The sequence below is a fragment of the Bemisia tabaci genome, chromosome 2, assembly GCF_918797505.1.
Source record: "Bemisia tabaci chromosome 2, PGI_BMITA_v3".
NCBI classification, from domain to species: domain Eukaryota; kingdom Metazoa; phylum Arthropoda; class Insecta; order Hemiptera; family Aleyrodidae; genus Bemisia; species Bemisia tabaci.
Window position 1 is genome coordinate 41796213 of NC_092794.1, and position 21609 is coordinate 41817821.

Genomic DNA, 21609 nt, shown 5'->3' on the forward strand with positions numbered 1-21609 from the left:
TGAAAAAAAAAGTTGGGGGGCCCCTGTCCCCCCCCCCTGAGGGGGGGGGGCCAAAATTTTGACCCCCTCAAAAGATGGTCCCCTTTGAGATAGGAACATTCCCAAAGTTTCATTTCCTTAGCTCAATTCGTTCAAAAGTTAGAGGGGGGGTCGAGGACTTTTCGCTCACCCTGTATACTATCGTTGAGCAGTTTTTAGACCCCTACGCCACCGATAATCTTCTTAAGAGGTAAAGATGAACTTTTGCTACTTCAGCGAGTCAAATCGCGGAAGGAGATCCATGGATTGTCTTTTTCCGCCACCCAATGGGATGACGTCCCAATCAAATGCGTTTTTGAAGAAATGATCGATCCCCATCATCGCTTCATCTCCACACATCTATTCATGTGCAAATGATGACAAGCTCCGGCAACAAGGTTCTATGATGAAATCATTTTTGCCTCCAGAGTCTCCAAAATAAATACATCTTAGTGATCAAACGTCCAATCACTGAGAAAAATGGCTCGCGGAGCGAGCCGAATGTCACTCGCGTAGCGAGTGATCGGGGGTCCAGGGGGCGCAGCCCCTTGGCTGGCCGTGACGGACGCGCAAAGCGCGTCCAGGACGGCAAGTATACCAATAAAATTATCTGAAAATGTGAAGAAAAATATTCACAAAGCTCCCTGCAAATTCATATTTTATCAAAGGAAATTCTGCAACGCTTGCATGCTCATACGAGGTTTTTTCCTCAACACAGCAGCGTTGATTCACGGAAAAGAAACTATAAGTAGCTATATCGAAAGACCGAAGTAGATTTGAGAGTTTTTCTGGTTTCATCATCGTTAGGTAACTTTTGACACTTGATTCGGCGTTATTCTGGCATCTCACGTAGCGGCCTGGCTTGCTTTGCGATGTATCAATTGATCTGCCCTTTAAACCTATGGAAGAGGATCGATAAACAGGATTTTCGCAACGAACACCTTCACAATCGATTCTTTACCATAGATTTAAATGGGAATATATCAATAATCGATCATTCACGCCTCGCCACTGGTCTCACGAAATTATTGAAAAAACTTGGATCGAAAATTAATCAGTTTTGAATTACGATATCGCGGCGAAGCCGAGCCAGTGTCCGGTCAGCGTATGGACGCCCTCTCGGGCCAAGGCTCAGGGTCTCCTGCACGACCGATCTGAGGTCAGAACCCACCGAATTCGAGGGCGGAACGCATGGCATTGGTGACGAAACTCTTGATCGCTCACATGAAAACCTGGCAGCATAAGAATCACGGCAAAATCTGGATATTCTTGTGCTCCACCTCCATGACATGAAACGCACAGCTCGACACTCAACTACGTGTTTCAATATCCATCATTTCTCTGTTCTCTAATTCCCTGACTCTTTTGCATCTACCTCACTCCAAAATTCTCAAATTTCCTGACCTGTCAACAAAACATCCACTTAGATTTTTCCCCCTTTTAATTATGCTGACTTCTACTAAACGCTACTCACGGAATTCCCTCATTTTCTTGACATTCCCTGACTTTTCCAGGTTGTTGTAAATTCTCTGACTCTCCCTGACTATTCAGGTTTTTCAAACCACCAAAAACCCGGAATAAGGGACTACTTTTTCAGGTTCATTCTAAAAACCACTTTTGTGCTTTTAAAATTCGTATGCATACAAATGTTTCTTCTTCTACCACTACTTCTTCTGCTTGCTCTTCTTTTCCACCTTCCTGTTCTCCTTCTCCTTCTTTCTTTTCCCCCTTGCTTTTCTTTTTTTCTTCCCTCCCCCGGTTTCCCTCTCCTTTATTGTCCTGTTCTTCATCCTCCTCTTTTCTCTGCGTCTTTTTCTTATTTTTCCTCGCCGTCTCAATCTTCTCATTCATTCAATTTTCCTTCCTCTTTTCTTCATTTTCCCTCCTTCTTCATGTTGGTATTTTTTTCCTCCTCCTCCTCATCTTCTTCATTCCCTTCTTCTTCCTCTTCTCCTATCTCTTTCCTTCTTTTCCCCATCCTCTTCCATTTCTTTTTTTACATTCCGGAAGTCTTTCTACTTTTTCAGAAGGACCACTTAAGAACAAATCCAAATACCTTTTGACGTCATCATCATTTTTCCAAAATAACGGAACTTCCAACGTCCTCTTTCATTTATGACTCCCGTGGAGTCTGAGGATTTGGTGGAGCGGTGCATGTGCAAGTGCAACGCGAAGCGTGAATGCGGTTGCAAGGGGAGGGGCGACAGCGACGGACGGGTCCGCGCGGAGATCGGGGACTGAGCTCGCTCGCGTTTGGACAGCCACGTCTCAATACGACAACTTTTCAGCGGCATCGTGATAAATTAGAATTCTATTGATCAATTATTGTTTCAAACAGCTTTGCAAGGCTGACGTGCCACTGAGTCCCGACTCCGATAAACAATTTATTACAGATTCTCTCCCCCCCCCCCCCCCCTGTCTCTCACCTTTCTCTCCGCGATTCGCTCTTCCCATACCCGGCTCACAGCCACATATTGGACCCTTTCCTTCCTCCTTCCGAAGCATCTGACATACATTTTGTTTCGTGTCTGTTTTCCCCCTATACATGCTTGTGTATAGTTCCTCCTACTTCCCCGACGACATTTTGCCTCACACACTGGCCGGCCTTTGACATTTGCCTTTATTGTGATATACAGGGTAATCCAAAAGTCCCGCACCACCCCTATGGAAGCCGCGGCCGTCCATAAATTACGTCACCCACCTGGGAGGGGGGGGGGGACGTATAATCATATAGGGAAAAGGGAAAGTAAAACAGGGAAATACGGGGATGAATGACAGATATATGTAGGAGCGACCGTGACAGGACAAGTAGATGAAAATACAATGAAGAGACGTCACTATGGAAACGCATACAGGGGGGAGGGTTTTGGAGGTGAGTGGCATTTAGGTGACAAAGCAGGAAGGGGGGGGGGGGGTCAACAGCAAAGACGACGTCGCCGTATCGTGGTAAGAAAATGAGTGGATTTTAAACTTCTATGTACGCAACGTTATTTCCGGATCAATTAACCCTCTATTGCATACATAATTATACATGTAATTTAACGTATTTTCTTTTTTTAAAAATTCTGTACAAGAGCAACAATGTTTCTAAATGCATCTGGGTCATTCCACGTCAACGCAACCAAGCTCGGAACCCGACCCCCTCCGATTTGGCTGAAAATTGGTATACGGGGTCTTTACATCATTCTAAGAAACTAATTGGAAGGGTTTTCCCATCCGACGCCCCGTTTGCGAGATATCGACCCCCAAAGATGGGGTGAATTTTAGCAATTTTCAAAAACGCCCGTTTTAGCGATTCTCATTTTCTCGTCTTCCCTCTCTTTGACTCTCCATAGCGAGACTCTGTATCAATCCATCATACTTTAAAAGAGTGTTACAAGACCAATTTTTCATGTAGATTCTGAATATGCCATCAAAATTGAGCTAAAAATTATTTAAACGGCCGTAATTTAGAGTTTTTTAAAATTTACGTTTTTTTTGCCATTCAATGTTCAAACTGTATTATCTAAAGAACAGTCTCTCCGATTTTCGATTTTTTTTTTTATACTCCAAGCTTAGGATGTATACTTTTGGTTGATATACTTTTTTCAATTGCCATCGGACGATTAAGAGCCTAAAAAAATTCAAAGAGGCCAAAAAAGGCCAAAAATTGGTAAAAAAAGACGATTTTTTACATTTTAATCCAAATATTTCGATAATGAACTCTTCAATTATCGATATTTTTCCCCACTTTACCCTCTAACATGTATAGAATCAGACTATCAACGCTTTCCATAAATGCACCGATCGATTGACGGCCTGATGGAAACCGGAAACCGACCGAAAATCCTCAAAATTGACGCAAAAAGACGTGACGCAAAAAACAATGCTATTGCCGTGGAGTACCTGATACTCCCAATTTCGATAATAATTAATATATTGCACATACCTACATACAAAGCCGCTTTTATAGCTCCCTGAAAGGCCTTAGGAGGATCGGGAACTTTGGCGGCTAGGTGTCGCAGAGCGCCAGAGAGCGCTATAAAAGCGGCTTTGTATGTACGTGTAATATATTAATTACTATCGAAATTGGGAGTATCAGGTACTCTCCGGCAATAGCACTGATTAATAAGCAAAATAATTACAACCATGTCTCCAAGATGAGATGAGGTGATTCCTACGTATTTTGAGGGGCTGAATCTGGGAACCTCCGTTCTTTTCCATCACCCTACAATTCTCTGGAAAAGCCGATCCCGCCCGAATAAATGGTCATTATCCTGGTTAGCTTCCGGAAAACTGAGGGGTGATCGGGAAGAATAAACGCAATTTTCAGATTTAGTGGCTCAAAACACATCGGAATAGTTTTATTGCGTATTTGAGAACAAATTTACCCATATTCTGCAGGGGTGCCGGTCCTAAAAAAAACCAATAATGCTAATCATAGAAGCTGACCAGGAAAATTATTTCGATTAGAGTGTTCCTGAACACTCTAATCAAAATGACTACCGAGTTCGGCCTTTGCATGGTCCAAATCAGCATCATTTTGCATGAAATGTTTTTTTCTCCTATTTTTTTGGAATCTGTGACTTCGGAAACAGATATTTAGAGTTTTTAATCCTCCTTTTGCTCCGCATTTGACGTTTTAGCCACTAAAGAGCCAAAATTGGCCGCCATCTTGGATTTTGGGCATTTCCGTGGGTCAAGGGGTCTGTATGACAATTTTTCTGGAATCTACGATCCAAAAAACATGAGAATCGACACCTCTCTTGATGTTTTGTGCCGTTTTACCAAAATTTCAATTTCAGCCTCCATTTTGGCCGCTATTTTGTTTTTGGGGCCTTGGCATCAAAATCGGAGAGTCCACCAAAGATTTTCTCATTCTAGGGACCAAAATTAAGAGAGTAAACTTGCATCACGAACGTGCAAACGGGACGTAATTTTCGAACACATGCTCCCCTGATTATGCAATAAATCGCCTTTTCCCGTCATATTTTAGCATTTCCGGCCGGTTTTCATTTCCGTTTGGATCCGTGCCCCATCGATGCACGTAAGTAAGGGTTTATTACTTGAAATTATACATCTTAAGGTTTAAATAGAGAGAGGAAATTAGAAATTGCGGTTACAACTGTAACTACCACTTTGGGGGGGGGGGCATTACGGGGGGGGGGGGAGAGCCCCCTCCCGCCCCCCAAAAAAATTTGGGACTCTATTTTTTCAAAGATCTTTCAGAATTTTTTTTTTCAAAATCTGTGATCCAAAATGAATTCATGCAATAGAGGGTTAAACATATTAATCAACCTGTAACAAGAGTTTGCCACAACCTCACATCTATACGCAAATCAAAGTATGGGGTACGCTTGAAATGATGTAACTCTCAGGGAGATCCGGAGGTGAATATAACAAGTGGGTGACAAAGGGGAAAGGCGGGGTTGCAAACTTGGAAAAAATGGCTGACGTGATTTATGGAGGGTTCCATAACCCCCAGAGTTCTTGCACTCTTTAAAGCGAGTCTGATCAAGTGTCAGATTGTAAATCTAACAGGCACCCCTCTTGAAATACCAGAAATGCCTGATGTATATTTCCTGCGTTGGAATTTATTTATTTGAAAAAATTAAAATCCGTAACAACAAAATTATGAAATGTGGAAGAATAGTGTGTAGGTCTTCTATACAACAGAACTGGGGAAAAACATGAATATAACGACGTGGAACCAGGGAGACAAAAGAGGGGGGTGGAAAGAGAGGTGAGACGAGGAAAATCGACGCGAAAGTAAAACTGCGTATAACGGCACGAATAATTTCCCAGGTAATTACCATAGTCTCCTTCCTCCGCCGAACTCAAGTCTTTTTCTCTTTTTTCTCCAAGTTTTTTTCTCCTGCCTCCTCCGATTTTTCCGGCGCGGTGTAATGGACGATTCCGAGTTGCAATTCTCAACGCTGGAGCGCGGGTTTCCCGGCGCGGGCGCGACGGCGGAGATTTTCACCGGAAAATATCGAAGGTTAACGTGGGTGGGGGACGCGGGGAGGGTCATCGGGCCTGAAGGCGATAGAGAAAGATCATTGGTTAGTGTTGCGTCGAGCCATGGATGCTGCCGTCACGGCTAGGAGCGATGACGCGTTGAGCGTTGACGTGCTGCTGCGCCGAGCGCTAATACGAAATTCATGCGTGCAGATCGGACACCACCGCACCGTGATACTCCAGTCACTCAATATTGGACTTAAGCACCTCGAGTCTTACCATGGTCTCACCACAGGGTTCCAGAAATCGCTGGAGCGTCGAAGTGCGCTCCCACGCTTTTTTGTGGAAGTGTCGCGGGAAAATAGTAAAGTCAGGCATTTTGTCAAATGCCTAGTCAAATATTCTTACTTAGATTGAAGTTCTGATTCCTTTCAGAATTTTAGACAAAATTATTCATGGAGCATATAATAATTCACTGTTAGAAAGAATTCTCTGCAATAAATTACATAAAAAAATAGTATCAGGAACGAATTTTGGCTCCTGAACGAACATTTATTTTGAAATTTTCAGGATTTCATTAAACAGAATTTTTGAAATTTTAACATTTGAGTATACGCATGGAATAATTTGAAAAAAGGACAAGGAAAGTTCGCAGATTTGATGGGTAATTTTTCTCAAAATATTGGAAAACTTCTGAGCTCCTCGCCATAAATTTACAGGATTTTGTAAACTGTTATTTGACTATTTGCCTGGGCATTTCATGAAATGCCTGATTTCACTTTTTGCCTGCGAAAAGATCATTCTAGGACAAACACTTTTTTGTGAAGGCAGTCAATAATAGTCTCCACCGCCGGCCCCTCCCATTGATTCCCCCCCCCCCCCCCAAAAAAAAAAAAAATTGTCAATTCTCTAAAAACATGAATTGATGTTGATTTAAATGGAAGAGACCGACCAGCAAGTTGGTTTCAGCTAAAAAATTAGCCCAGCGAACTAATTTATATTCGTGTTATTTTCCATAAGGGTCCCAGAAAATGGGCACCTGGCGAAACAGCCAATCAGAGACGACTCGTAAAAGTAGGGGGTGCCACTTGGCCCGCAAAGTAATATTGCAGCTCTAGTCCTCTCTTTAGAGTATTTGATCATTTGCCTGCGACAGAGGCATTATACCCAGGTATCCGTTTTTCCTACTGTGTGCCGAGTCTTGATCGGACAGGTGACGAAAAGGACGGAGGCGGGGGGGGGGGGGTGGGGTGTCAAAAGAAAAGAAAACATGTAAGGTATTTTGAAAGGTTTCGATTAATATATCCGTTGGCTCGCGGGAGCGTAAAGCCTCACTGCTTAACGTTAGTGGAGCAGATCTTGGGCGCTTTTTTACCAGATTGTGCTGAAAATTCAACACATTTCCCCAATTAACGATCGGATTCCCCGTTAAGGTATCTATGATTTCACACAATCTGGCAGCCTCGCTCGGCCAGGGTCGGGGGTCCCGTGCCCCAAGGCTCCGGACCGAACCCCCTCGGGTTGAATGCTGAATCGTTATCGAATAATCCTGATTGAAAAATTCCTAGCTTGGCAACGCTTTTCATCGATCAAGTTCATTCGATAACGATTATTAACGATTCAATAGTCGAACCCAGGCGCTGCTCCGCCGGGCGGAAGTTGAGAAGCAATTGGAGTCCCTCTAGAGCTGAACCAGTGGCTAGAACCAATTGAAATTTGGCCCGTTGTCGACATAGCTTTAGTTACGGTTTCGCACTGCGATATTGCGAAGCCAAACGCAAAGAACAGGAAAAAGTAATTCGTCTTTTGGAATATTGAGACCAGAAAAGAACAAAGCATATTAGCAACAGGAGACAAAGGGGCATTTTTGATGAAAATGAGGCAAAGAAGTTTTCTTTTTCTTGGTCACAGACATCACACCATAGTGTCCTCTCAATGTGTTGTAAAAAGCTCATTATTCACGGTAAAAAATGTTGGAAAAAAATCTTTGAACCCTAGTAAGAAGGATTCCCTCCTTTTCTTAAAATTTTCATTCAAATGATTAGATCTGAGAGAGAGCTGTAGTAAGAAAAAGAGAGTCACGGACATTACAAATATGGGTTCTGTTTTTGCAGTCTCCACGACGGTATATCTTTCAGTGTAGCTCTTTCTGACGTTTACTTTTTTTGATAAAACTTTGAGAGAAAGTAGGGGACCCCTCTTACAAGGGTAAAAAGATGTTTTAAACAATTTTACTTCGGATAACACCGCACAACAAAGAGATTGTTCCAAAAACGCCGATTTTGCCCCCCCCCCCCCCCTGGCTTTGGCCCAAACTTTGCTCAGATGTTGTACTAAGTGTCCCCGATGCTTGGGCAAAATTTCAGCCCCCTCGGATAATTACGGAAGAGGGGGCAGGGGGGCAAAGTTTCAATTTTTTCAAAACTTTAAAAATCGATATCTCGCAAACGGTTTGAGTGTAAGTGTTGCGGTCTCCGCTAAAAAAGTAAAAAAATATTGTCTACAAGAGTATTGATGCTGTTTGCATGGTTGCGTAATTTATCGTAGTCATAAATCGATTTTTTCGATTTTGGAGGTTCGACTTTTTTTCGTTTTTCGTCTCTCCTCTCCAGGCAATCGTTGCTACGTGAATAAAAACCAGTTGAGGTGATTTTCCATGAAATTCTGCATCTACCACACTTTGTTAGACTTTGGGAAAACGATTCATTACTGAGTTAAAGCGATTTTTCTGCGTGTTCCCGGTTACGCGCGGGCGGCATATCGGCGGCGCTCCATCCCCCCCGGGCGAGGCAGAGGATGTTTCACTGCTAGGGCCTTATTCATGCTGCAGGCTGTAATTATCGATATTTTCTCCTTCCCCCACCCTTCCCCTCCAATAAATATTTTTTTATACTTCGTTATACAGGGTGTCCCGGACCACCCGTACCAGGTCTTTTTCTCGGTCGGTTTAGGTAGTGCGAAGGGGGGGGGGGGACCGCGGGGTCGAACAGGGAATTGACCCCAAGGTATCCGAATTTCATGGTCCCAAAACTCCCCATGCCCCCCTTTGGGGGTGAAGAGGGGGTCACGATCCCAAAAGTCGGGAGTCATTGTACCTCCCTCTTTTACCCCCCCAAGGGAGGTTAGGGGTGCTTCGGGACCATGAAAATCGGATACTTTGGGGTCTATTCCCTGTTCAACCCCGCGGTCCCCCACTTCGTATCACCTACACCGACCGAGAAAAAGACCTGGTACGGGTGGTCCGAGCCACCCCGTATTACGAAGTATAAAAAAATATTTATTGGAGGGGAAGGGTGGGGGAAGGAGAAAATATCGATAATTACAGCCTACAGCATGAATATAAGGCCCTAGCAGTGAAACAACCTCTGCCTCGCCCGGGGGGGATGGAGCGCCGCCGATATGCCGCCCGCGCGTAACCGGGAACGCGCAGAAAAATCGCTTTAACTCAGTAATGAATCGTTTTTCCCAAGGTCTAACAAAGTGTGGTAGATGCAGAATTTCATGGAAAATCACCTAAACTGGTTTTTATTCACGTAGCAACGATTGCCTGGAGAGGAGAGACGAAAAACGAGAAAAAGTCGAACCTCCAAAATCGAAAAAATCGATTTATGACTACGAAAAATCACGCAACCACGCAAACAGCATCAATACTCTTGTAGACAATATTTTTTTACTTTTTTAGCGGAGACCGCAACACTTACACTCAAACCGTTCGCGAGATATCGATTTTTAAAGTTTTGAAAAAATTGAAACTTTGCCCCCCTGCCCCCTCTTCCGTAATTATCCGAGGGGGCTGAAATTTGGCCCAAGCATCAGGGACACTTAGTACAACATCTGAGCAAAGTTTGGGCCAAATCCAGGGGGGGGGGGGAATATCGGCGTTTTTGGAACAACCTCTTTCGGATTTTGGTTTGTTCTTCGAACCAAACCAATTTTTTTCGATTCCTTTTGGATACAGAAGTCCGAAAATGCCGATAATAATTTCTGGAGAATTGGCTGGTACTCAAGGCGCTGCCATTGTGAATTTTTCAAAATTGAGAAAACCCACGATCAGTTTTTTGGATATATCTCCTCAACGGTTAATCTTACGAAACAAACAAAAAACAGCAAAAAGTACATAAAGTTTCCTACCGAAATCACTATCTTTTTCCTTTCCTAGCTTAATTTTTTGGTCGTTAAATTAACGTTTTCGTCAAAAATTAGCTTAAATTAGCTTTAAAAAGGCGCATTTTTGCTGATTTTTGGAGAAACTTTGATTCATATCTGCAGCCACGATTGTCTGAGAAAAAAACTGTTAAACTCATTGAAAAGAGCGTAAAATTTACGCCTAGAAAACATATGTCAAAAGTTTCAAAGCGTGACTAAATCTTGTGAAACAGCAGTTTATTAGCTCCGCCCTTGAAATGTGATTTGTTAGACCATTTTCCTCAGAATCAAGAAAAAAAGAGAAAAAACCCTGAAAAACGAGACCCGAACTGTGCTGAAAGATGGCAAAATAGTGCTGGGTCCACATTATTTTGAAAACAAAACCAAAAAGGTTCTAAAATTTTCAATTGGAGTCAAAACTGCTGAGCTCTAATGGGGAACCAGTGCGGCAGTACATAATTGAAGGGGAACAGCGTTCAGATCAAACAATCAGCATTAGCATACAGGGTGCTCCAAAAGTCCCTTCCACCCCCTCTAACTTTTTCACTGATTGAGATAAAGATTTGAAACTTGGGGGATATTCCTAGGTCAAAGGGAGCTACTTTTTGGCCCCCCTAAAATTTTCAGGGGGGCCCCCTTTGGGGGGGGGGGGTTCAACGGCCCTCAACTTTAAATTTTCAAACGAGAAGACCCCCTTTGTGATAGCTCGTTCGAAAGAGCATAAACAAAGAAAACTTTTCGCGCAAACCCAAAGTCAATATCTCAAACCGTTTCAAAATGACGGCCGGTTACAGTTCAAAATGACCGGAAATTCACACCGGTTATTTGTCAATGAATTTGCGCGAAAATCGGTATGCAGGGGTATTTTGACACGAGAAAAACGAATTTGACGTTAGATTTTCAAAAAACCGAAATTTCCAAAATGGCCGCCGGTTAAAGTTCAAAATGACCAAAAATTGATTGTTTTATAAATCTAAGTTCAAATTTGTTTATCTTATGCCAAAATACTCTCAAATTCCAAGTTTTAGGCAAATCCATCAGGAAAAAACCAAGGTGAAAATTTTCGGCCATTTTAAACTTTAACCGGCGGCCATTTTGGAAATTTCGGTTTTTTTGAAAATCTAACATCAAATTCCTTTTCTCGTGTCAAAATACCCCGACATTCCGATTTTCGCGCAAATCCATCGACAAATAACCGGTGTGAATTTTCGGCCATTTTGAACTTTATAACCGGCCGTCATTTTGAAACGGTTTGAGATATTGACTTTGGGTTTGCCGGAAAAGTCTTTTTTTTATGCTCTTTCGAACGAGCTATCACAAAGGGGGTCTTCCCATTTGAAAATTAAAAGTTGGGGGCCGTTGCCCCCCCAAGGGGGGCCCCCCTGAAAATTTTAGGGGCGCCAAAAAGTAGCTCCCTTTGACCTAGGAATATCCCTCAAGTTTCAAATCTTTACCTCGATTAGGTAAAAAGTTAGAGGGGGCGGAAGGGACTTTTGGATCACCCTGTATTAAGCTGAGGTCACGGCGAGGGATCTATAATTTTGGGTCTTTTTATAGACCTCGTTAGTAGATCACACTCGTCTGTAAGCCCAACTTTATATCCCGCTAAATCCAAGATGGTATCGAAGAAAAAGTTTCGTACTGCACCTGCAGGACCGTGGCGTAAACTTTTAGGCAAGGGCAAAGATATTGTCGGCGCCCCTAACCCCCCCCCCCCCCCCCGCGAGAAGGTAGCAGGGGGCCTCTCCAGAAAATTTTGAAATTTAAGAGAGAATTTTTTATCCTTCTCGTTTCCCCCGTCCTTTTTCCCTTTCGACTTTTCGGCGTTCCCCTCTCATCAGCGGGGCAATCGCTCCGTTCGCTTATCCGACGCCTCGGCCGCGCCTGCAAGACGGAAAGTTTAGTACTAGATCTCATTAGAACTCAAAATTTTGGAACTATTTGGTTTTTTTTCCAAAATAATATGGACCCAGCACTATTTTGCCACCTTTTAACACAGTTCGGGTCACGTTTTTAGGGGTTTTTTCCCTTTGCACACAACATTCAACCAAGAAACATTTTGAAATAGCTTTGAAATTATATCTTGAGTGAACATTGCAAAGTAAAAGGCAAAACAATTTTCCATACTCACTCAGGGCAGACTTTCAGGGTTATTTCAAAATATTTTCTTCGTCAAATTTTATAACGCTTCGCCACGTTTTTACAAACTTTTTGTCTGTTGACTGCATGTACTCTATGGGCAAACCCTGTTGCCCCCGTCCGCAGACTGATGGATGTTGTTGGCATTTATGCCTATAGTTCGTGGACTGAGTGGGCAGTCGGCCAAGAAGAAGAGACAAAAGGAAACGCCTTCAAATTTTAAACATACAACACGCACATCCGTGGATCACGGATAGTTGCATCAAGGCGCCACAGCCAAGTCCATAAAGTCTTCGTAGGCTGAGGTATCTGTAATTTGGGTGCTGCAACTGACAACTCCCGTGCATCTTAGAAGGAGTGAGAAAAGCAGGAGAGCCTTCTACTTCCGAAAATTCGAATTATATTCTCCTTAAGGAATGACTTACTCTATAACTACCGGAATCTACTCTTTTTTCGGCGCGTCATACGCTAATGTCACTATGCACATTATCGTATTACTCGCGGTTATTGGGCGCCGGCAGCGAATTTCACCCCTCAATTTTTAACAGGCAATAGACGCTAAAAGAGAAAACAAATTTGATTCAAGCGTTTGAAAAATCCCTCAGGTGCGTTTTGGACTCGAAAGCACAGTCGTTGGGAGTTTTCTGTGTTTCTCGGGGCCGATATCCTCTGGAGTAAGAGCGAATCGTTTACCTTTCACTCGAGGAATTGAGGATTGCATCAGAGTCGGGTGCTTAGGAGCGTTATTTTGAATGAAATTAGTTCAAGGTAAACGCACGGATCAGCGCAACGTAGACCAGTAGCGGCTGCGGCAGCGACGTGCGGCGCAACCGAGCGAGCGAGCGGTCGCAGAGACCGACCCCAAGTCGTCGCGGCGCGCGGCCGGCGTCGAGTACCTCAGACCCTTGCACAACATCCCCCCCTTCCCCCGGCGCCCCTTTGAAAGCTCCTTCATCTTTGGAACGCCCTGTGAGCAGCGGCGATGAGAAGTCTCAGATGTCCCGAAATTCTTCGACCGCAAGGCCCTCCGAATCTTGCGGTAAGCGTTCAAGGCGAGGAAAAAGTTGACATCGATCAAGGTAAGTGAAACGTAGATCTGTATGCTCTTGCCGACTTTTTGCGGCCGAAAAACAGCTCTTTCCTCCCGCCCTGGAAACTATTGCGCGAGGTTTGATTTTCGACGAATTCGCAGTTTTGACCGGAAACGAAAAATGAAGGGCTTGGAGGACAAAGCGCATGAGTGCAGTTTTTGCTATTTCAAGAAATATGTGTCTAAATTTTCAAAATTACAAGGAGCCTTGAGTCAGAAAGGCAGTTTAAACTCACTTTTTGATGCTTTGAAGTTTGATTGTAGTCGTAAATGTTTCACAGAATATATATACTTTTAAACTAGTTTTAGTTGTGTTCATGAATACCTCAATTTTTTCAAAAACTGCTTTTATGCGCCTTGTACTCCAAGTCCCTTGAATGGACCTCATTTTGGAATTAGGAATTACAATTTCTGGCTCAGTTTAAAGACAACGCATGTATTATTAATGTTCCTTGAGTTGGGTTCACCCTCGAGAAACGTATGGTTTCACGTATGAGCCTAAAATTTTAGTTCCTATTGCAAAATGTAGTCCAATTATGAGCGTCCGCTGTTGATTAAAATGAACAAAATCGATGCGAGCAAATTCGTTAGGAATGAAAATTCCTACTCAATCGTCATTCGATTTTAAAATTGTGTTATTTTTCTTTTGCAATATTCCCTTTTTTAATCTGCCTCTCAATGTTGATCATTTATTCGTTTTCCCACTACTGTCTCCATTTTTGTTCCTTAAGAATCCGCAGGCTGTGGTTCTGGAACCGCTGATCTTGCCAAAAGACCCTGAAAAGTGAGCGAAATGATGGCTTTTTCAACTTGGAGGTAAGTGCAGCGTATATTCAAACGATCCACACCTGTCAATTCAGAGATGAACATGAAGATATCACATGTGTATACTTACGTTAATAAAGGTTGATTAGCGTCCGGCTGATACCACCCGTATTGAGGCATATAACTATTAGGATGATGGTGCGTGGATTGACCTATATTAGGTTTGATATCCCACGAGGCTACGGGCGGCGACCCGGACATTCCATGAGGTTGAGGTGACATATCTCCGACCGGAGTTGAACTAGGGGTTGTGGGACTCTGATGCCCCCCGTGAGACTGCATATAGCCTCCTGAAGGACTAGGTTGGCTACCTGAGGAAGATCCGTTCCCTGAAACAAATCAAATCGAATCCGTTACGTCATTTCATCACACCTCAAAAATTTAAGGAGAAAACGAACGTGATACCTCAAGAAAAGGGAGTTAGACTACATTCCGCATTGAGGAACTTTTTCACTTTTGGCTCATCTGTAAAAGCACCTACCCATATCTGTTCGGGAAATTTCGTCAAGCTTCTGCGGTAAGGGCGTATACCTATCAAAGACGAGGTGTGAATAATGAATTATCGATGTTTCCCTTTTTAAAGCTATGGCAAAGAATCGATAGTTAAAGTGTTTGTTGCGAACACCCTGTTTATCGATCCTCTTTAATAGGCCTAAATGGCAGATCAATCGATATATCGCAAAGCAGTCCGAGCCACGGATCCCTATTTCCACATGAGCCCCGCAAAGAATGAAGTTATACGGAGAACAGAGCTTACTAGGAGATTCAGGTACGCCATGATGTCGAAGGGGCAACAAATTGAGGTGGAGGAGAAGGAGGGAGAACTAGGAGTAGAAGGAGGAGAGATAAAAGAAGCGAAAGTAAAAAAATGCTGAAGAAGAGGAGGAAGAAGAAGAATTTTACAAAACATTAAGAGAAAATTTCAAAAAATAAGAGGAATAGGAAAAATATTACAAAAATGAAAAAGAAAGGAGAAAAGAGGATGAAAAATGGAAAGAAAGAAAAAAAGGAGTGGAAGAAGAGGAGAAACCCTGTAAAAGAGAAATACAGAGAAAAAGGGTAACAGAGAGGAAGTGAAGAGAGAGGGGGAAACGAGAAAAGACAAGAAGAAGAGGAAAAGTAAGGAGATGAAGAAAAAATGGAGAAGAATGCGAGGCACTTGCCAGCATGGAAATATTAAAAGAGGAGTCTCTAAAATAAGCCTTAAATATTTTGAATGTATTTTTCGAAGAAAATACGCTATTGCATTCTCCCATTATGTCGGACCCAGCCCTGAGACCTTGTGAGGAGCACCGATCACGGGCGTAGATCACGAAAATATATGCCATTCAAGTTCATGTGTATATATATGTATACAGTTAACTAGTGAATTTATATACATATGTATGTATGTGTGTACGTATATATTTCCGCCTTTTAAAGATTTGTAGATTTTTGAGTAGTTGAATCTTTCTTACGTTGCAAAATATTTTGACCGATTTTTTTGCATTGGTAGAGCCTAACTAGAGCTATTATTTTGCCGAAAAAAATTGAAATTTGAGGCAACAGATTTATAGGGGTGTAAATTAAGTTACGCTCTTTCGTCAGGGAAATGACAAAAAGAGAGGCAAAAAGAGGAAACGGACACCTCAGACGACAATTCATGGACACAGCAGTATTCGTGATGTAACCTCAGTGATATTACTGATGTATCGAGTGGTAAGGAAATATTTCAATACTGAATCATCTGAATCTGTAAAGGAAACCTTCATCACCGCATCCTCGTTATCAATTCCCAAGCAAACATGGTAATTTTTCTCAAGGAACGCGAAAAACCTTGCCTCAAAAGGTGTGGCGAGAATACCAACAGTAACCATTAAACAGTAATCGATTGGCTACCCCGTATTATCTGGGGCATATGTTGAGTTATCGTTCATGAACTTGCATGATCATCGCATGCGAATTATAGCGTTTTGGTTCTCATGCGAGAAAAAAATGAGCAACGAAAAGGGAGTATTGGTTGCGACTAGAACTTCTTTGAGACTCCTTTGAAACCAGTACGAACTTCATTCAAAATCTAGAGCCTTAAAGGTGCCACAGACACAAAGGAGTAGCAAGATCGTTTTTTAGGGAGCTTGCCCCTTCGAAAAAAAATGATTCCCAATCCTAGCTCATCGAGGGAATATAGAAAACACCCCCCGTATATGAAGGTGACTGCCCCCGGGAAATTTTGAAAAATTGACTATATTTGACGGGCTTGGAGGACAAGGCGCATAAGTGCAATTTTTGAAAAAAATTGAAATATTAATTATCTCAAGTGAAACTAGTCTTAATGCATATTCTGTGAAAAACTTGCTCCAAAATTCCAAGTTTTAAGCATCAAAAGTCAGTTTAAACTTTCTACCCGCCATAAAAGTCCATGCAATTTCGAAATTTCAAACGTGGATTTCTGGAAATAGCAAAAATTGCACTATGCGCCTTTTCCTCCAAGCCTCTCATTCATTTTAGATGCATTTTCAGACAACCACGACGCGAAGGAGAGGTATCGATCCGGGTCGTTTTTCGGCTCACCCTTGCTTAACTCAATGATTTTTTTTCTCATGGGAGGTCCACGTTTTACGGAACGCATCATGTCTCGATCTTTTTTCGGGTTCGATGCTGGCCTAGACATACGTCTGAGGGTCGATTTTGACGAAGAATGAGAATTTTTCGGCATTCGACCGCTAACTCGCAAAACCCGCATTTCTTGCGAAAATCGACCGTCAGGCTCATGCTGAGACCAAAACTAGACCAGAAATAATACCGAAAATCCGAAAAAATCAAATCACGACGCATTTCGCAAAATATATACCCTCAATGAGCAAAAAGTCGTAGAGTTGAGGATACTCAGGATGGGCTCAAAAAAGGCCCTCCTCGATAGATCTGATTGTCCCCCTCGATACATCATTTCTTTTTATGTTTGTGATTTCAATAGATTTTTCTCTTCTCTTCTCTTCTTCGCAATGGGTACGGCAAAAAAGTCAGGATTATAATTTCGAGGTCCAAATTTTCTGAGGAGGGAGGGGAATTAAATTATACAATTTCATAGCTGGACCATGCGCTATACTTTCGCATACACAGCTACAGGGCTAATTTCATTAATTACACGTTATAGCTTATATATTATTGACTTTAGAATTCTTACCTCCCAACATTCCGCCGGGGGGCTGCGGGCTACCGGGCATGCCCGGGGTATGAGGCGTGCCACCTCCACCTCCAAAACCACGATCCGATATACTCGAAGGAACACTGTTTGGCGTCGACCCTTGCTGAGCAGCTTTCATCATTTTCTTGTATTTACTTCTCCTATTTTGAAACCATATTTTAACCTGAAACAGAACACAACCAATATTTTTTTACTACACGTATAATCATTGAATTGTTAAGCATTCCAAAATTTAAAATAATCGCAACAATATCACGCAGATGTAAGGAGTTACTGTATTTCATCTTCTTAAGACACTAAGATACTTCTTAAGATACCAGTTGAGAAGACATCGCAATGCGGTTGGATCACCTTTGCTCGGTACCGTCCAATTTACAATTATTTCCATGGCTCAGGACTTCTCTCGACTTTGAAAACCTTGGCGTGTACATGTTTCCGAGAGGCAACCAAGATACTCACGTAGCACGTAGCTCAGGCACTACTTTATAATTATCCATGTGCTCCGCCGCCGAAGAGTTTTGGCCAGCGGAGAATCGTCTTTGACCCATGAAACGATGGTGTTGAAAATTATCGCGCACGTAAATTCGCGATGTCAATAGGTACTTTGCGCATGACAAGGACGATAGACCTGCCAGCAGTATCTCCCTTAAACTGCGAGTGCGCGCAATGCTTTTGCCAGCAGATATGGACAATTTTTTTCTCTTTGAATTGCAAGAGACATTACCGACCGATAAAGCAGTCAATGACATACTTGAAAAAAGGGTAAATGAATTAATTTCAGTTAACTCGCTTCATGATTTCCTTTGTGTGAATTATTTGGGCACTTAAGTTCCTTTGCCCGCTTTGTTCTGGTTTGAAGTTCATTTCTGGACCTTGCATGTAATTGCTGAACTTCGAATTCATTTTGCACCAAGCAATGAAGCTGAAAAATTAAGATCAACTCGATAGTCTATGATACTTTTCAGGTGAGATAAGATTATTTGTACACATTATGCTAATAGATTGAACTGATCACGAATGACTCACTTTAACAGGAATTATGGAGCACACAATTTATATGTACATTATTATAATTTTGATTTAATTTATTTGTGTATATGGTTCTTTTTAGGGCAATCGCCTCTATTTTTGGAAACCTCAAGGTTGAAATTTAGGGGGTCCGATTACCTAAATACTGTAAAATTGAGTACAGTTACATTTTGATACTTGCAATTTAAAAATCCAATGTTTGGAGGAACAGTTCGGGATCCGAACGATTTGATCGAAAGTTAAATGCTAGTTATCGACATGATGTATAAGGGAAATCGGGGATATCTTTTTTTTGCCACATTAACTGAATTCATTGTCAATTTCTCTAACTTACTATATAAATTTGCGATGAATCTTCACAAATTTAATTTCATATTAGTCAGCAGTCATGTCGCTGCTTGTAAAAGCACATTTCCACATACTTTGATGGATTTACATAATTAGCAATCCTCAAAGGTACCTAACGGTCGTGCAGTAGTGTAACATAGCGGTGGTTTTTGTCTCTATAAGTTACTTAGATTTACCATCAGAAATAGCTTCGAGATCTGGCAATGAGAGTTTCGGGTGCTCAAGATATCTAGGCGGGGATATCCCGTAGCAGGAGCAAAGCAATCTCTAAATAATAGATGGTTGCAAGCCTGCACACAAGAGTAAACTATTGCGTGCGCGACGTATACTTAAGGTTTGTGCGTATCCTTGCCGGCTGGTACTCAAGGGCTGTTCGGAGCCGCTAGATTTTCACGCCTGCAAGACCTGCATGCACGTTGCACGTCCTTCCCACAAACAAACATGTACTTAACTTTTACTTTTTCATTCCGATTTGCCTCGAGATTCCATATACTCCATCGATCAATTTTTAAAGGAAGTTTATCTTATCCTGAATTTTGTCTTAATGCAACTGATTCCCTTGATCGATAAAGCCTAAGGTATGCCCCGAGACAAAAATTAGAAATTGCAGGTTTCTGAAATAACTTGTGTGATGACCATGATTAAGAAGAAACTACTAAGTGAACTGAGCACGAGAATATTATTAGTTTTTTCTAAAATGAACAATTATCAGCGGAGATATGACCCAAGTTCTTGATCTGCTAAAATACATGTGTTTAAATGAGTAATGTCACCTGATATGTCAACACAATAAAAGCGGCAGACTTTCCTACTTTCAAATCTATTTGTACACTATTTCCCAAAGCAAAAACCGATTATGAAAAATACTGCGAACGCAGCTCATTAAGCACTCTTAGATGCAAAAATAAAACATTTTCGTGCAAATTCCTCATTGTTGTAGAACCAATAAGAATGTTACAAATTCTTACAGTGCACTTCTTTTTTTTATGAAACAATCTATATTTTATCAAAACTCACTACTTCTCCCAAAAAGAAACCTCTAGTTGCGGAAAATTTGGCAATGTGGGAAAGTTCAAGGGGCGTTTTTCAGGACCTTGCGGATTGATATTAATTACTGCGGACTAATAATTAAAATAGGTCTTTTTCCTTTCAATTTTTGTTTGGTTCCAAATCTCAGTACCTATGAATCAGAATGGGCCTTTTTTCAAGGCTCCTTTGAAAATGAAATTGCCGGATCAATTTGCTAGGTTGTTAAAGTTCTCTCAGAATAAGGACGGGATAGTAACAGAGCCCGTATAGAAATGAAACTCTAAATTCATCATAGAGAACGAATGGAGAAAATAATATAATGAAATAAAAAGAGTTCTGAAGGGAGTAGAATCGCAGCCTTAGACGGGCGTGCTGGAGCAGCCTTAGACGGGCGTGCCAGTGGAAGGAAACAGCCTTAGACGGGCGTGTCCCTTAGAGCATGAGTAAGGCAGCCTTAGACAGGCGTGCCCTTTGAAGCATAGAGAAGCAGCCTTAAACGGGCGTGCTAGAGCAACCTTAGACGGGCGTGCTCGTTGTGAGTGCTTTGAGTGAGAAATAGCAACTGAACTAAAAGTGGCTCCTGCCGCGGTATTTATAAGGGTGGTTACATAATCGTGAAAGGTGGCGTGATGTGATTACATAATCGGTGATAACTGGCCTGGCAGTTACGCAACTGGTTATACAACCGCTTATCATGCCCCGGCCTCATTATGCAACCATTACGCGAAATAATAAAAATCTTTAAATCCTTGACGTGTCGAATGCCAGGAAACAAATAAACTAGAAATTTAAAAGAAAATACAAATCTCCTAATTTGCATGCCCAGCTTGGGCGAAATAAACACAAAATTGACTCTTGTCCCATTCATACCCCCCACCAATTTTTTGGTACGCCAAAAAATTTATACAAACACATACATGATAAATTTTCAACACAGTGATCAATAAAATTGCACTAAAATGAAATAAAATTGTAATCTTTAGTTTTATGCATGGGTATGGAAATGAAACTACCTCTTTTTTTTAAAAATTTCAAATTGTCCTTCAAATAATAGCTTTATTGGAAGCGAATTCAAAAATGGCCTATGCTGCGAAGGAGCTGCTCTACCTCGCTGGGGTACATGCGTTTAAATTGCCCTGATTGGAAATGTAGCCTAAACTGTTTTACGCGCCTTTTCCCTTCATTTCTCCGCAAGTAGTTTCGCATAAGCCTAACTTCGTGCGGGGTGATGATTTCGAAGTTTTGATCTGGTTGAGACTCTTCAGGTTCCGGAGTAGGTTCAGGTTCCGGAATGCTCCTCAAAATTCTGTTAATTTCTGCGTCGCGAGCGGTTGTTAGGAACGTTCTTTTTTTTGTTGATTCCTTTGACGAATCCTTCAATTTGCCAGTAATGACCCAACCATAAATACTCTCAAGAGCGCAGCATTTATCTTCTGTCAAAATTTTGTTTCCGGTATAGATGTAGGAAAAAAGTTCTGCTCCGATTAAGAGATCAATTTCAGAGGGCTTGCCATAGCCCGGGTCCGCTAGCGTGAGATGCTGCCATTGTTGCACGATTTCTGGGTTTAGTGGGGTCGTAGGTAACTGATCTGTGATGATGGTCAAAACTTCAGCTTTGGTAGTAAGTACTGGTCTTTGCTGATGCAAGGGTTTGATGCTTATATCTACATCTCCCCAGAATTTTAGGTTTTGGTTACCAAGTCCTGAAACTTCGGCGTGGTATTCGTTAATTTTAAGCCCTAGGCGTTGGGCGCAGGTTTTAGTGATGAAAGTTGACATTGCAGCGGAGTCAATGACTGCTCTAACGGTTTCAAAATGACCGTTTGATAACTTTAAGCCAACTAACGCAGTTCCAAGAAGTATG

General features: G+C 42.0%; 1 protein-coding gene across 1 annotated transcript in view; it reads right to left on the reverse strand.

The window, feature by feature from the left end:
• The window catches only part of LOC109031129 (homeotic protein distal-less), a 164561-nt gene that overhangs the window by 10685 nt on the left and 132267 nt on the right, over positions 1-21609 (reverse strand). Inside the window, exons 4-5 of the mRNA XM_019042473.2 lie at positions 17319-17502; positions 14226-14484 (exon numbers count right to left, since the gene is read on the reverse strand). Of these exons, the coding sequence (XP_018898018.1) occupies positions 14226-14484; positions 17319-17502 (443 nt within the window). The remainder of the gene's footprint in view (positions 1-14225; positions 14485-17318; positions 17503-21609) is intronic.